At 45.3% G+C, this 15,724-nt stretch overlaps 1 protein-coding gene across 1 annotated transcript in view; it reads left to right on the top strand.

Annotated features, from left to right (window-relative positions):
- Positions 1 to 725: 725 nt before the first annotated feature.
- Positions 726 to 15,724, top strand: part of LOC109522750 (extracellular serine/threonine protein kinase FAM20C-like) — a 25,962-nt gene continuing 10,963 nt past the window's right edge. The window contains exons 1-3 of the mRNA XM_019881521.1: positions 726 to 1,902; positions 2,884 to 3,068; positions 6,241 to 6,319. Of these exons, the coding sequence (XP_019737080.1) occupies positions 1,310 to 1,902; positions 2,884 to 3,068; positions 6,241 to 6,319 (857 nt within the window). The 5' untranslated portion in view covers positions 726 to 1,309. The remainder of the gene's footprint in view (positions 1,903 to 2,883; positions 3,069 to 6,240; positions 6,320 to 15,724) is intronic.

The raw sequence follows: 15,724 nt of genomic DNA on the forward strand, positions 1-15,724 counted from the left end.
GGAGCTTGCATATTTGGGTTTTTATGGAATGCAGCCAGAGCCAGTGAGCTGCTTTCCCATCATCCACCCCACCACCACCACCACCACAAATATGTGATGCCACTCAACTGTGTTCAGCATAAGCTCATTTCAGCGTTTTGTTCATTTTCGATGGCTGATTACACTGATGTGCAGCAAATTGTCATCAGAGAAGGCTGTACATGTCCCTACATGTTTTTTTTTTTGTTTTTTTTTTTTTTTTACCCCCACTGCCAGGTGTAGCTCAAAAGTCAGTTCATATCTTGAAAAACTCCTCGGGACACCCTGTTTTTGGTTTGTGCCAGAGCTGTAAATGACCTCAAAAATTCAAGTTTACTCTTTACTTTTGCACTGATATTTACATTTCATTTCTGTTCTTTTAAAATATTTCACCACTCTTTATTATGAGTTGTAGTATAATTATTATGTTCATGAAAGTATCTATTTAAGTCACTCGCTTGACCTGTGTGCGGACATCGGTTCCCACTCGGTGACGGTGAGGATGTGAGTGCCAACGGTTGTAGTCCGCCTCCCGCCCGGAGTCAACCGGGATAGGCTCCAGCGACCCTGTACAGGGTAAGCGTTGTCGAAAACGGATGGATGAAGGTTCATAAGTGGAGAATTGAGGACATTTGCCACCTCTGGAAACGAAAATAAATCTATGTAGTCGTGGGCGTGCCCTCTAGTGGCGTTTGGCAGTATTGCAGCCTTACTGTCTGGCAGGCAGCACGTGCAAGGAAGTCACAGGCGCCGCTTGCATGTACAGCCAATCGCTTCCTCCTGACGCCACCGAGGCTGGACTCCTCCACGGGGCTCCGATCCTATTATTGCGCACATTCACGGAGGATGCACACTTGCAAGGGATACAAGAGAGCGGGAAGAGCTCCAGCGATGGCGGGGATGCAGCTCGCACCTGTCGGCCGCTCCACGCGTCGCTGACTTCGGTCAAGATCGCGGCCGCGCAGCATCCGAGCGGATCAGCTGTTATTTACTAGGAATATCGTCGTCCTTTTTATTGGTCGAGGGACTACTTTTGTATTTTTTGGACTGCATCTAATATGTAATTATTGTGGCACGCTGGACTTTAAATGCGCAGTGGATTAAGATCACAAATGTGACCGCGCATGTTTTTTCGCGATGTCTTGGACCGTTCACCTGTTCAGTCAGAACTACTGGGGCTGTTCTCGAGCAAATAACAAGATGGACTTTTTAACCCGAGCAAAAAATCCCGCGGATGCCATCGTAAGGTGCGCGTGAAGCTGACATAACTGTGGGACCAAAGCAACAAAGGATGATCATGTTTCGTAAATTCAGAGTCTTGCTGCTCACGGTGTTCCTCGTGGCGTGCACGGTGCACATCATGATAGACTTGCTGCCCAAATTGGAGAAGAGGACTTCGGGAGCGGACGGCGCCGACAGCGGCTGTCAATGCGCCCACCACGCCGGCGCGGAGTCGCCGGGCTGGGCCAGCCAGCAGCAACAACAGCAACAGCAGCGCGTCGTGTCGGCGGCCGACTCGGGCGCGTGGCCCAACAAGCACACGCTCCGAATCCTGCAGGATTTCAGCAGCGAGCCCAACTCCAACCACACCACCACCTTGGAGAAGAGCGCGGGCGCCGGCGGCCAGCGAGCGGCCGACTCCCACCGTAGGAGGGCGGGCGCCCACGCCACCGCCGGGAAGGCAGACGGGCACAAGCCGCTCATCGGCGAGGCGAGCGGGGGTCGCACGGTGGCCGGACTCGGTGCCGGTGCATCCCGACTCGCGGCTCTCTTTGAGCATCCTTTGTATAAGATTGCGCTTCCGCCTCTGACGGAGCGGGACACTTTGTTTAACGTCAACACGGAAATTAGATTTTATCCCAAAGCCACTGATCAACAAGGATGGTAAATTACTTGAATTCTAATGTCTGTCTGTCTGTCCTCCGGGTCATCTATCGATCCACTTGTCCATTCACCAGATATCCATTCATTCATCAGTGTCACCTATCGGTCCCACTCAGTATTCATTCTTTCTTTCTTTCTTTCTTTCTTTCTTTCTTTCTTTCTTTCTTTCTTTCTTTCTCTTTCTTTATTTTTTCTCTTTCTTTCTTTCTTTATTCATCCATTCATCTCACCCATAATGTCTCTCCATTTATTCATCCTAATATCCTTCCAGCCAAATATCTGTCCATTTGTCGACCAGGACAGTCAATCCATCTCTTCATTCATCCATCTACAGTCATATCGTCCCTTCATCCATCTGTCTACCCATAATTCCATTCATTTATCCATCTGTCCAACCAGAGACTATGTCCATCCATCCATCCATCCATCACTGGCACATTAAGTGATCTCTCCCTGCTTAATTTTTCTGTGTTCCAGCTCATTTTGAACATGCACGAAAGCTCAAAGAACAACTGCTGATGTAGAATTCAACGTACATGACAAGAAAAAAGCCTCTTTGAGCCTTTTGGTCAAGACTTGGCTTTTCCTGAGGAGGACTCCTCCTGATTTTGAGCACTCAGGATGAAATCATCAAATAAGTCGCCTACTAAGAATGCAAATGCACGCCTGACAAAAGAACTCGTTTGGGGGGATTTTGATCAATTAGTTAACTCGAGGAGCTCCAAATCAGCCAAAGTGACAAATGCCTTGATAAACTTTGTTTCGAGTTAGTATACTGTATGGGAATCTCATCTGCTTTAAAGGGAGTTAGGGAGTTTGATGGTGGCATCAGGAAGGCAACTGTAATGTAATATTGTTGCGCAAGTTCTTTTATCCTGTTGCCTCTGCTTCATCACGTTGCCTTATTATGATGAGATTGTCCCGATTTGGCGGAAGCATGAAAAAAAAAAAAAAAACAACCATCTGCCTTCTCATCTCCAGGCCGACCGAAGACGGCAACGCGCGGGATGAGGACAGCGTCCGAGCGGCCGAGGCGACGGCCGAGTCGTACCCCAACTGGCTGCGTTTCCACGTTGGCATCAACCGCTACGAGCTGTACGCCAGAGGCAACCCGGTGCTGGATGCTCTGCTCCACGACCTGCAGACGCAGAAGATCACCAGCGTGGGTGAGTCTCATTAGAGGAAAGGCCAAAGATTTCAAGGCGCCGCAATTTCCTCCATGTGCAAGCTGCAGCGCGAGTAATATGAAACTGTTGAGTCAAGAAAGTGGCGCAATACTGGCGAGGAATGACGCTTGAGCGTTGGTGAAATGTTCTTGCCCTTGTGACATCCTTTGCTGCGCTTCATACGGAAGCTAATTAGCTGTCTGATGCTCTTCTCTTGTTCGAATGGTAGTCAGCTTCATCCAGTGGTCAAATTTGCTTGTGTGTGTGTGTGCACGCTGCGTTACTTCCATGGCAACGTGCGCCTTCATCGCTTGGGCTGTCACGAACGAATCTTTTTTAAATCAATCATCCTTTTCGATGATTAAATCGATTACTGACGCAATTCTTCGACCCAAATCAAGTTTCTTTGTCACCTCCTCACACTCATCGCAGCTTGCGCTGTCTTACACAACTCATCGTGCTGACGCCATCTTTTCAAACTGCCTTTTTGCCAGACTCGCTTATGTAGATTATCAGATGTAAAAAAAAAAAAATTCAAAGCCTTTGTCTGGAGTCGCACAATATAAAACGCAGTCTAGCGAGTGCCTGCACTGCAAGCTTTCATTTCCACACCGCGCGCGCCGCAGCACTTTTATGTCTGGGTGACACCGCAAAGCAAAGCTAGTTACAAGGTTTGAACATCTCCTTGGGCTAATGTTGCTTTATCTGCCCTCGAGTCGCACACCGGAGCGCCGACTCCGTGTCAGCCTTTTGTTCTTGCTCGGATTAGGCTCATAAATCATAACGCGCTCTTTGGCGAGATGCGACACAGGTGGAAGCGCGGCGGATTTATCATCAGAACATGAATCTGGTTACGGAGGAGGAGGAGGGGGTGGAGGGGGGAGAGTGGGTGACGCCTGGAGCTTTCCGAAAAGGCCAGTCAACACCGAGGTGATGAATTTGTCGACGCACGGAGCAAAAGATGGATCGTGGGTCAACACAAACACATGTATTAGCGCTCTAATACCAAGACAGATGGCCTTGGGAGCGCAAAGTGTGCTGTTCAAGTTGATTGATGTTGTCATGTCATGACAAGACTTTGCATGTCAAGTCTGCAAACAATACGATAAGATGAGCTTTGCTGAGAATTTTCCACTGCGGAACGGGGATTACCTCTTTTTTTTTTTTTCCAAATTTTCAATTAAACAGCAAAATGCGAGCAGAGCGGAGCAAAGGATTGAGGTCACTTCCTTGAGGATTGTGGCTTTTGATTGCAGCGCAAGCTCGCGTCGTTCCATCGTTGATGTGAAATGGCTCTCAAGGGTTCATTGATGTGTTGTTGAGTTTAATCTTCCGATTTGATGACGCGACACAAGGGGCAAACGTCTACTTGACCTTGCTTCGACAAATCTGGCTCGTGGGTTGACCTGATGGCTTTTCTTTGGCTTAGATGAGCTGAATACTGTCCGAGTGGTTTTTGACAGGCGGCTTTTTTTTTTTTGTGTGTTCATCGTGCAATCAAACAGAATAATGGTCGAAATTGCTATAAATAGAATGTGTCGGGCTGTCAGTTTTTGATATTGTTATGGGGATGGGCCGCTATTATTTTAAGGTACCGGGTACTCATGGAAGCTGTCAATCAATACCAGCCAGCGATACTTCAAGCCAAAAAAAAAAAAAAAAAAAATCTCACATCAGGCAAGTCCTCCTAGTCAGTAGTTGGTGCTACACTGCGACAGTTTGACACCAGCGAATCATCATGCGTGTCTGCAAAAAGAAAGCCTTTATTCCCATTTATTTATAATTTAGTCAATTTAAAAAAAAAAAAAAAAGAAAATCAGAAGCACTGGTGGTACTCTGTATCTGTGATTACTCGAGTGAGTACTGGGAAAAAAAAGAGCCTGTAATTTTATAAATTGTCAGCTGAGTAGCAGAATTGCTAAGTCTTTTAAAAAAATTTTTTCTTCCAACTAGGAAGACTGATTAAAACGAAAACCCTCACAAGTCAAGGCCAATTGCCTCGATTGAATTGTAGAATTCAATGATCAACCCATCCTCTTCTTGAAACACTTATCAGGTTGTTGTGTGTCTTCATGGTTAGCATGTGTTTGCCAGTTTTGTTCTTCAAAACAGCCTGAATGGATGATTATTTTGTAGGCTTCCACAAGTCGCATTGCGTCGCTGTCGTTTGAAAATTCGCCACACGCAAATTTGATCAATGCCAGTAATTAGTCACAAATCATCCCAGTTGGTCAGCCCCCGTCAAATTAAAAAAAAGATCCTTTTCTAACTATGAAAATACAACTCATTTTGCTATTTTCGGGCAGATGATCCCCACGAAAAAAAATCTGCACACCCCAGAGATCTCATATCTGTTCAAGATGGCAATAAACGACAGCTTGGCATGGCTAGTGAGTCGGATTTTTGTTGGCCACGCCCCCCGTCGCTAAGTGGGTCGGCCATTTTGAAGACAAGGGTTAGCCAGCAGGTCGCTGTCATGTGAAGTTAACGCGCGGTCATAAACGAACAGATCCGCAAATGTCTGTCCATTAACAGCCAAGAACTTTTCTTTGACACTAAGGTGGTCGACTGGTTAGCACGTCGGCCTCACGGTTCAGAGGTACCGGGTTCGATTCCGGCTCCGGCCTTCCTGTGTGGCGTTTGCATGTTCTCCCCGTGCCTGCGTGGGTTTCCTCACACATTCCAAAAAACATGCATGGAACACTCGAAATTGTCCCTCGGTGTGAGTGTGAGCGCGGATGTTCAGGGTGTCCCCCGCCAACTGCCCGAAGACAGCTGGGATAGGCTCCAGGTGAATTCCGTCATTAAGACAAGTTAGCAGCACCTATTGGAAGTTGGACGTTCTAAAAACAAAGAACCTTTTTCCCAGCCGGCTCACTGTGAATTATTGTTCTTTTTTCAAAATTGCTTACTGCCCCGCCGCCCCCCCCCGACCCCACACGCCCCACAACTCACTCTGTCCACTTGTACCCACTGATTATTTTCATGCCACTTGTCCAAAGCGCTCACAATTCTTCTTTGATTGCTCATTGTGGTCAGTGGATGTGATTGCTTTTGTTCCATTCGTGCCAAATTGCTTTCCCAGTTTGACGGCTGACAAAAACAGCTGTGGCGATGAGAGTTTTTCATACAATTTCTTTTTTTTTTTTTTTTTTTGTCCTTTCCCTTGCAGCCATGAAGTCAGGAGGCACCCAGCTCAAGTTGATCATGACCTTCCACAACTACGGACAAGCTCTGTTCAAACCTATGAAGTAAGTGAATCACAAAGTTGAGAAAACTCGCACTTGGACTTTGGTGAGGAAATAGCCAAGAAGCAAAAGCTTTGTCTAATGAGCCCAGTTGTAATGCGCATGCTTCAAATATATCTCCTGCGAATTGCTTTCCAAACTTTGCCGCGGCATCTTTTGGTGCGTTGAGAAACACAACGCTCCCCTCGACGTGATCCTTTTCTGATGTCTGTTTCCTTTTTAATGAACATCAACAAGCCGACGTGTTAATTAACACAAGCGCTGGGCCGTCATGCCGCCGCCGTCGTCTTTGGGGAGACGTTTTACGCTGGCGAAACGAAAAAGAAGGAGCCAGCCTCTCTCTCGGCTGCCCCTTCTAATGCCCCCTCCCCCCCACACCCACCCCCTCACCAACGCGGATAAAAAGCGTCCAGGCCAACTGGGCTGTGATCAAAAGTAATTGCTCGCAAGCTCGCTTTGATGCCTGGGAAATGCAGAATGGTTTTCGACATGGGAGTCTCGCTGGAGAGTGTTAGATTCTCTGAGCGAGTGGAAATAGTTTGAGACGCACAAAGATGTGTTTTTTCCTCTCCGGATTGTGTAGTAGTGCCTGAGACGGATGCACACATCTTAAAAAGAATTTAAAAACCATAATAACGTAATTACCTGCAATGTAAAGAATGCTCACTCTGGTGTGTGCACAGCTGGGCCACCAGGGGGCAGTATAATACGACATACGACAGACTTGATCATGAAACGAGACAAAGAAGGCCGTCTCTCATCTCAAATTCATCAAAGATAAAGAATACACACATTTGAAGATTGTTTTCATGTGTAACGACCATTCGTGGGCAAATATAAGTTGTTTGAAATGTTCGTTAACTACCATTTCACTCAACCATCTCTGATAGTTTGCAACGTGTGTTAGCATTAAGCTAGCGCACTCTTGTAAGGCAAAGCTGGTGAATTTTGGTGAAAACCCCAATGTGTGATTGTTTAGTCTAGTGGCAATAAACAGAAGCAGGCACTTGGAGTCTTAAAAACTGTTCACTCTATGCTGCCTATCGTGAAGTTCGCCGCTAGCTTAGGCGACACTCAAAACTCACATTTTTGCTTGCAAATCAAGACACCCCCCGCAAAAAAAAAAAAAAAAAAAAACGAATTATGAAAAACTCTCAATTTAGAATCTGAATTGCATAATAATTTGAGTTTACCTGAGCAGAAATGAAATGAAATGAAATTAATATTACGATTGCGTATAAATGCACACCCCATAAACATATTCAAATGCAGCCGGTGTTGTATCGCTCATTGCACTTAGTTGTCCAATTGGAGTCAAACGTGTTTCTTTGACTGCCGCAATAAACCACCTGGAGCGTTCCCAGGAGGATCTAAAACAACAACAAAACAAATAACCTTTGTTTGACTGTTTTCGGTGTGCCCCAGTTTTATTTTGGAAGCGTTGCGGCATTTTGGGTGCAGTAGTTCCGAGGACTGACGCTATTTCGGATCTGCTCGGATCAGAGCCGACAAACTTTTGCCAGAGGAATGACTTTCTCCTGACACATAAGACCTTTAGACTCTGCGGTTGTCTTTTGTGTTTGCCGCTAATGTAGGTCGCTGTGGGGATTTGTCTCCCTTGAAAACAAACCAGTCCTTCAAAATCTGGCAGAACTTGTATTTAGCACGACTGAAATGGTCTTGACCAAGACAAAACTCCTTGCATGGCCTTTTCTTTGCTTTATGTAGTATATTTGTCCTTTTGTGCTGAAAATGTAAGAAACCACCACTCTTCTTCTTCAAAAAAGAATTATTATTTTTTTCTCTCTACCGTTGCGACATTCCTTCTCTTGGCACATATGTTTTTCTTTCCGGTGTGACCTCGATACAACGTAGCTTCCAATTCTAAAGAGGGATCTCGAGGGATCTCCAGCGGAATTGCAGAGACGCAAGGCAAGAGCGATAAGATACGGCGGGACTGGAAAGGGTTTGGGGGCCGGCACGGTGAGGTAGTCATCCTTCCAGCTGGAACCTGGGACCATAGCACTCCGTGCCAGACTTGCGTGCCTGTCGGGCTCTTCTCCCGGGTGCCTGCCAACATCCCGAGTGTGGCGTATACGCACAAATATGACGTCTGACTAATTGGATAATACCATGGGGTCCCATGCTGCTCTAATCTCACAAATTCCTTTTTGGTCTTAATCTCGCCCGTGTTTGTCGCTGCTGTGATCTGTTATGTCATCACGCAGGGTTCATGTTTTCATGTTGACATGCGAGAGCTCATGCGGCCATCCTGCTGGCAGTCACGGCGTGTTTATGCAAAAGGAAGAACGCGTGTCGCGTCCTCTTCTTGTGTCTCGATTGGTTTTGACAAGCTCGGCTCGTAGCGCTCGCCGCGGCAGTGGCGGCAAAACCGTAAACCGCTGCTTTATTTCCGTCGCACGGGGGTGGATTCAATTGGATTTGTACTTGTTTGTCTGTCTTTTGTATTTCCAAAGGACGCGGGTCACAGCCTGATTTAGAACTGGTTGGCGTTGGTGGTGTTTTTCGCAGGCTAAGCTATTTCAACATGTCCTTCATTTTGAGGAATATGGGTCCATACAATACTTGGAGAAAGATTGCCTAATCCGATTTGACTTTCTGCTATGGATTTCAGTCACTTCGTTAGGCTTCACAGTGTTTAAAAAAATATTCCATCCAAGTAATAAACTTATCAGTTCAAACTGAGCACCTTAAGATTTTGCAGGTATGAAGTGTTTGGACTCGCTTTATAGGTGATGTGTGTATTTCCTTTTGGATATGTATGAGATTACAAGATGGCGCCGTAGTGGGCAGCCGGCGGCAAGAGCTCTTCAAGAGCTTTGCTTTTTGTTGTTTTTGGCTTTTGTTTTGTCATATCGTGTTTGTTGTCCTTCGTGTGGACCCACTGTGCATTGGTTTCGGCGTTTTGGCCACGACATTCGTCGAACGAGAAGAATCTGTACTTGATGAGTGCGCCTTCTCGGCGGCACCCTTGTACCAGCACTGATTTTGATTTCTACGGGTGCTGGGGGGAGGTCGGCGCGATTTGACCGTCGCCGCTCGACAACCCCGAGGCGCGTGTGTTTTTTGCGTCTGTAATGGGCAGCATTTTTCACAGCCCCGTTTTGTTCAGCGGAGATGTCGGCGATGTTGGACAATCTGCGTTGGTGCGGCTAGATGGATGGCTGGTGGAGCCGAGGATGAGGACAAAGGAGCGTCGGCACGGAGCTCAGATGCGTATTTTGGAACTGAGAGTCGCCGCTTGGATTTGAAGCGGATTTTACATGGGACGGGAGAAGTGAACCGAACCAATCTCTTTTTTTCGTCAATGGGCACTACAGCTTCGTGTTGACTTTCAAACTTAGCTTATAGGAGACATGTGCGCATTTTGAGCATGACGTCTCTGATCCACTGGTGAAAGGACACTTGGATTCTCTCTTTTTTCATCTAGAACTGCTAAAAAACAACAAAGCGTATGCAGGAATAGTGGTTACGATTGTATGACTGTCCATGTCTTGTGTAATGTGTTGTGTTATATTATTTTGTTAGCTGTTCTATAAAACGCTTTGTTACAGCTGCAGCTGTTGTGAAAGCACGAAATAAATAATGATGCATTATTTTATTGTATTTTATTGTGTTGTATGTAGGTATATATATCTTTTGGTCTGCATTTTTTTTTTTATCTTGGGTAATGGTTAAGGCGTAGGTTTGAAATAAGTTTGACTTCTTCCTGCTCGCAGTACACGTTGCTTTAATTTGGGATATTTATATTGTAAATTGTTTTTTTCGGTTCTTGTCTGCACATTCGGAATCAACTTCAATCACCGAATCAATAGGTGTATCTCGCCAATTGACCGGTGAGCGATAAAAAGGAAAATGACACGCTTTCACGATGATGTAACGGCATGTCTTAAATGGATCCGTTTAAAGGCGAAAAGATTGTCTTGTTGCTTCCGTCATGGATGTCTTGTTGAGTTGATCTGCGTGCAAACGGGGAAGGAGAGGATCTGCCGTTTAATCATCTCCAAGCGTAGCCTCTTCATGGCAGCGTTGTAAAAGGACTCGCGACACAAATAACGAGCATCTGTGGGCAGTGGAGAGGGGTGGGGTGGGGGGCGGGGGGTGGAATCACACATTGAGCTGTCGCTGTTTTGCCACGCATCTGCTGTTGGCGGAAATGAATTGGAAAGAAATGATATGTAAAAGAGGGAAGATAATAGCATCACATCCATCACGATGAGCAGCGGAAAATCCAAACGGCTCGCTAAATGCAAACAGCCGCGTGCAAACACATGTCGATGCGCCGTAAATTAATGAGATGTAAATATATGCATTTATGACATTCTACACACAAACACATGCACAAAAAATCCCCTCTGGAATTCTGCACCGTGGTACAGCGTATATTACAAAGTATAGATTTTTTTTTTTTTTTTTAATCCTCCTTCTTATATATAGATGTTTATTAAATAGTGTTTCTTCAAAGAGCTCCTACCGGTGCCTGAGGAAAACTGAGGAACTTCAAAGGATTTGGAATCTATTTCTACAATGGAACATAATTGAAATATAAATATTCTCTTTCGGGTCACGCTGCTGCTTCTCAATGCCTTTTGAAAGTCCCTGTAAAGTGAAAATATGACTTAGAAATGTAAGCGTTGTTAACAACTCTGCCAAATTTAAATAGAGCTGAGGCTTCAAATTTTTGGGGGGGGAATCGAGCCGTTGTCGCTTCATTTGAACAAATTTTGTTGTACTACCACACATGCCATGAAAATATACCTGCGTGAATGCTTCATTGGCTGTAATTTGTCCCAGCGGGCCACACGACGAGAGGTGCTAGCTTGCGGCTAACTCACTTTCGGAACTCCCCTCAGCCGGCGAACGGACAGTTACAGTGAACCATCGCGTCACCTCCTCGCTTGGAGATTCAAATAACGACACAGATCTTCTCTGTAACTTGTGGCCTCCCTGCGAGATGAATTTCCGGCGCGTATGCAAAGCTAGCTTCATGCTGTAGCGGTCGGATTTAAGCCCGCTAATCAGTATTTTGCAATTGCGCTGGATAGCCACGGGTGCAAACGAAGGCCCTCAAGTTTTGATATCGTGGCGAAGGGGCGACTCCCACTGGATGCCCACTGGGATTCTCTTCTAGCCCCAGCACAAAACATGCTATCTCCACTATTCACTACGAGTGACTTCAATTATCTTCCAAATAGTGATCTGGAGTTATTTCAAGACTGTTGGCTGTAGTAAAAACTGGAGGAGTCGAATCTTGGTATTTTCTTTGGCACAACTGTCAAATTCAAAGCCTGGGGGCCAGATCCGGCCCACCAGGTCATTTATGTGGCCCGCGAAAGCAAATCATGTGTGTCAACTTGCTAAAATCTGTACCGAAATGTCAAATTGACCTGTGTAATCAATAATGTTGAGATTTTGCAATAATTTTGTTGCTCTCTTTCCACTCATTTGAACAATAATTGAACAAACTACAATAATTGACTTGACTGATTTCAAAATGAGTAATCTATTCATTTATTGTGTATAAATGATAATTTTGTGGTTTCACTGTCATAATGGCCCTACGAGGGAATGCGTATGACTGGAAGTTGTAATTCTCCTCATTTTTCATTTGATTGCATGCATTTGTTAAATCTATCAATATGTCATGAAAGATGACGAATAACATTGATTTATAGAAACATGACTGCAATCCGAGCTCAAGCGCAACTTTACTCTGTGAGGCTTCTGTCCCCCTCTGAGACTTCATTTTGGGGATGATTTGCAGGAAGTGAATCCTGCTTTCATGGGCACAGCCATCTGGAAAATGGGAGTTGGCCCACTTGTTGCATTGGGGAATGAGGAAAAGTGCCCAGTGCAATGATAACTGCCTCTGTCTGTCAAAACTGGAGCCAAACCTCGATTCAGATCGGTATGAGTCTTTTCTGGACTTACCTTAAAAACTACAGAAATGGGCATCGTCGTTCCACATTCTTGTTCAAACTTGTGTCCAATTCCAAATTTCACATCTTCAGGGGCCGTCAACTGGAGAGGTTCCACTTTTAAGCGTTTTAGAGCACAACCATCACTCATCTCAGTGTGTGTCTGCGGAGGGTCGCATGGAGCCCTGTACTTACGGCAGCTGTGTTCAACCGCAGGTGTCTGTCAAATTCACAAAAGATTTCGAGTTCTGCGGGGTGACAGAGTTCAAGCACCCCAGAGCGAGGCTTCAGAATTCGGCGGTATCGGCGAGCCAAGCCACAGCTGTGGTCGCTCCATCGGCGACTTGGAGGAGTTGACGGCATGTCAGCACGTTGCACACAATAACACCAAACTCGCTATCGGTCAGCCTTTGGCGTCGTCCGTCAAAAGCCGCAAAAAAAATTTGGCTTCTCTTAAGGGATGGACATTTTTCTATTTGTATATTCATTTCTGGCATTAGGTGTGGATGTGATGCCCTTTATGAGAGTGCTTTGTCTGATAATTTTTCACATTTCAAATGTTTGCCCTGTAGCCAACATCAAGTGTGCAAAAAAAAAAATGTTGGTCTCACTGCTAAAAAATGGCCTAACTAATGCCAAAGACCATCCAACCCTCTTCTACTGAAGCAGTCTTTCACCGACTAAATGTGGGAGGGGAAACGGCAGAAAAACAGGCCAAAATCCACATGCCAAAAATAAAAATGGTCTCTCATTAAAGTAACTTTCATCTTTGAGCTGGCCTTCTTCCTTTTCAAGCCAACGTGAACACAATAAAGTGTTGGTTAAAAGTTCCCTCAGAGGCTTAAACTTTGGTCGAATTAAAAACGGATCAAATTCCAGTTCTAAAACATTTTTATCAACGCTGTTGCGCAGAATCCTTGCATCTCCCAAGCCAAGAAATTAAATGAACAAAATATTTTTGGTTTACCCTTTATATTTTCAACACTTTTCATTTGTCAGTCATTTGTGAAAATGATCAACCGAGGTGGTGAGTGACCATTTTCAATTTGTGGGGGTGGGGAAAAAAAGTGACATTAACCAATTTCAGGCATTGGCGGTTTCTTCCAGACTCTGACGATCGATAGTTTTTGGGATGATATCGAGGATGTTGCTGGCGTCGATTTGCAACCTCCTCTGGCACAATTTGGTCAATTTTATTTTGTTTCACAAATCTCGATTATTGCTCAGTCCACACGCGCGGGTGTTCTTTACTACACAAATTATTGACCACACTAACGTGTTGAAACTGGCTTGCCTTCGTCGACAGTAATTGTCGCACAAACCATCCTCGATCATCAGAACAATCTCGCGATCAATACAAGTGTGCCTCTCTCCTCGATTGCTCAGCGGATGAAACGCTGGTAGATCATGGGGGAGGGGAACTTTGCATTCCCATCGAGTTTTATGCTATGGTTGGATTCCACGTGACAGTGTGCTATGGTTGCCATCAGATTTACTTCTAAGCTGGCATTCTCCTCCCATAAATCGCACTGTAGACCACGAGCTAGCCCGCAGGGGTTTGAGCGACTTGAGATTGTTTTGTCGTCGATGCTCCGATTGGCAATTGAGCTCTAATTGTACACCGCGGTTGTTAATTATACACCGCGGTTGTTGGTGTTTTTCGTCTTCCGTTCTTCAGGATTTGCCGGCTGTCAAATGAAACGAGATCTCGGTGTCTCGCGTTTTTTTTTTTTTTTTGTCTGCTTCATCCTCTGCTCGGCTCAAAGTCTGTCCTTGATTTGGGAGGGTCGACAGTTTAACGAGTGCCAACAAACGCGTCAGTCTGTCATCTCAAATCTCGGAGGAGTTCCTTTCTGACAGGCAAACTGCCAACTCAGACACTCTGGAGGCAAAAAAAAAAAAAAAAAGCCTAACACGCACAGTGCGCTTTTCTTATTTTAGAAGCGCTCGACTCGCATTTGCGCACTTCACTTGGAGCCATCGCTCATGAATGTTTTACTGGGTCAAGTTTTTTTTTTTTTTTCTCTCTCTTCTTCTCTTGTTCGTCACTCTGCCACTTCATTAGACTTTCTGCCACGTCAGGTTGATGTGGGCCAGGTAGTAATCCGAAAATACAAATGAAGCTGCACACGTTTCAACTTGGAGCTGCGCAAATGACAACTTTAGCATCCCCGCCTTTGTCATCAGCGAGGAGAACTTGCGTTCTCTCACCTGCAAGCCCTTTTGAATCGAAAACGTCAGCAAAATGAATTTACAATAGTGCCCCCTTTTTTAGAATCACTCCACCATGTAAAGTTTTTTTTTTTATTTTAAGTTGGAAAAAAACTTGTAACTGCTCATTATAAAAAATTCAAAGCAAAAGGGAAATGCAGCCATCAAAGTTTAGTCAAATACAAAAAAAAAATTTGTTGACCCACTGTCAAAACTTTTGGCCATGACTCTGAAGTTCTAGGAAAAGGCACATTTGGTTGTTTTGCTTTCTGTTTTTGGTGCTTTTATGCTCAGTGGGCATTTAATGTTATTTTGTCCAAGTAAACCAGGGAGACTTTGTGTCCATCTCACTGATATTTGTGTCATTCCGCACGTGTTGCGGCACCCTACCATGTCTGCTATGCGACTCAACTCGCTTCCCCAGACATCCTAGCGTGTCATTATAAAGTTGTGGCATGGGTAAATTCCCAGGCTCGCCACAAGGAATGTCGCCCGTGTTGGTTTTTTTTTTGTCTGGAATGCTGCAAATGTGCCTCCAGGAGAGGAAGTTTCGACATCCAAACTGAATAGGTCTTTTTTTTAGATGTGAGGATAAAGGACAAAGCAGGCCCTCGTGTGATTTATGGGACAAGATGGGAAGAGATGCAGTCGAAAACAACACGCCCGGGGGGATAATCGGCGTGTTGTCTTCAACAAGCGCTCAAGTTGAGCGTGAGTTCAAAGGGTGAAGGCCTCCAATCGACTGGCGAATGGACCACACGCGGCGGTCCATTCCGCGCCGCTGCGTTTTGAGATGTCGGATCAAAGCGCGCCCGAATGGACGCCGCTGTCTTGAGATACGATTGACTTTTCGAGAAAGCGACTGTTGTTCGGACAATCGGGATGCTTTCACTTGCGAGTGAACGCTTGAGATGCAAGCACGATATGGTGGCCATGAACTCAACTCATAGTCAATAATAATAATAATAATAATATCGTAGAAAGGGTTCTGTCAGTCGTCATCTGTACCTGTGGGTAAAAAACAAAAAACAAAAAACAAAAAAAAAAACAAAAAAAAAAAAAAACAAAAAAGGACGTTTCGCTTCTCTCACAGAAGCTTCGTCAGCGGTAGACAACCCTGAAGTCTCCGTGAAGACTCCGGGAAGTTGCTCTGCGCTAAAAGGCTGAGCGTGGCCTGTTTGAGGACTGGGTGGGGATGGTTAGTCACGCCCCTATGGTGAAGAGGCCCATTGGTTTCTAAACTCCCTATCATTGGGTC

Source organism: Hippocampus comes, unplaced genomic scaffold, assembly GCF_001891065.2.
Source record: "Hippocampus comes isolate QL1 unplaced genomic scaffold, H_comes_QL1_v1.1 scaffold458, whole genome shotgun sequence".
In the NCBI taxonomy this organism is placed as follows: domain Eukaryota; kingdom Metazoa; phylum Chordata; class Actinopteri; order Syngnathiformes; family Syngnathidae; genus Hippocampus; species Hippocampus comes.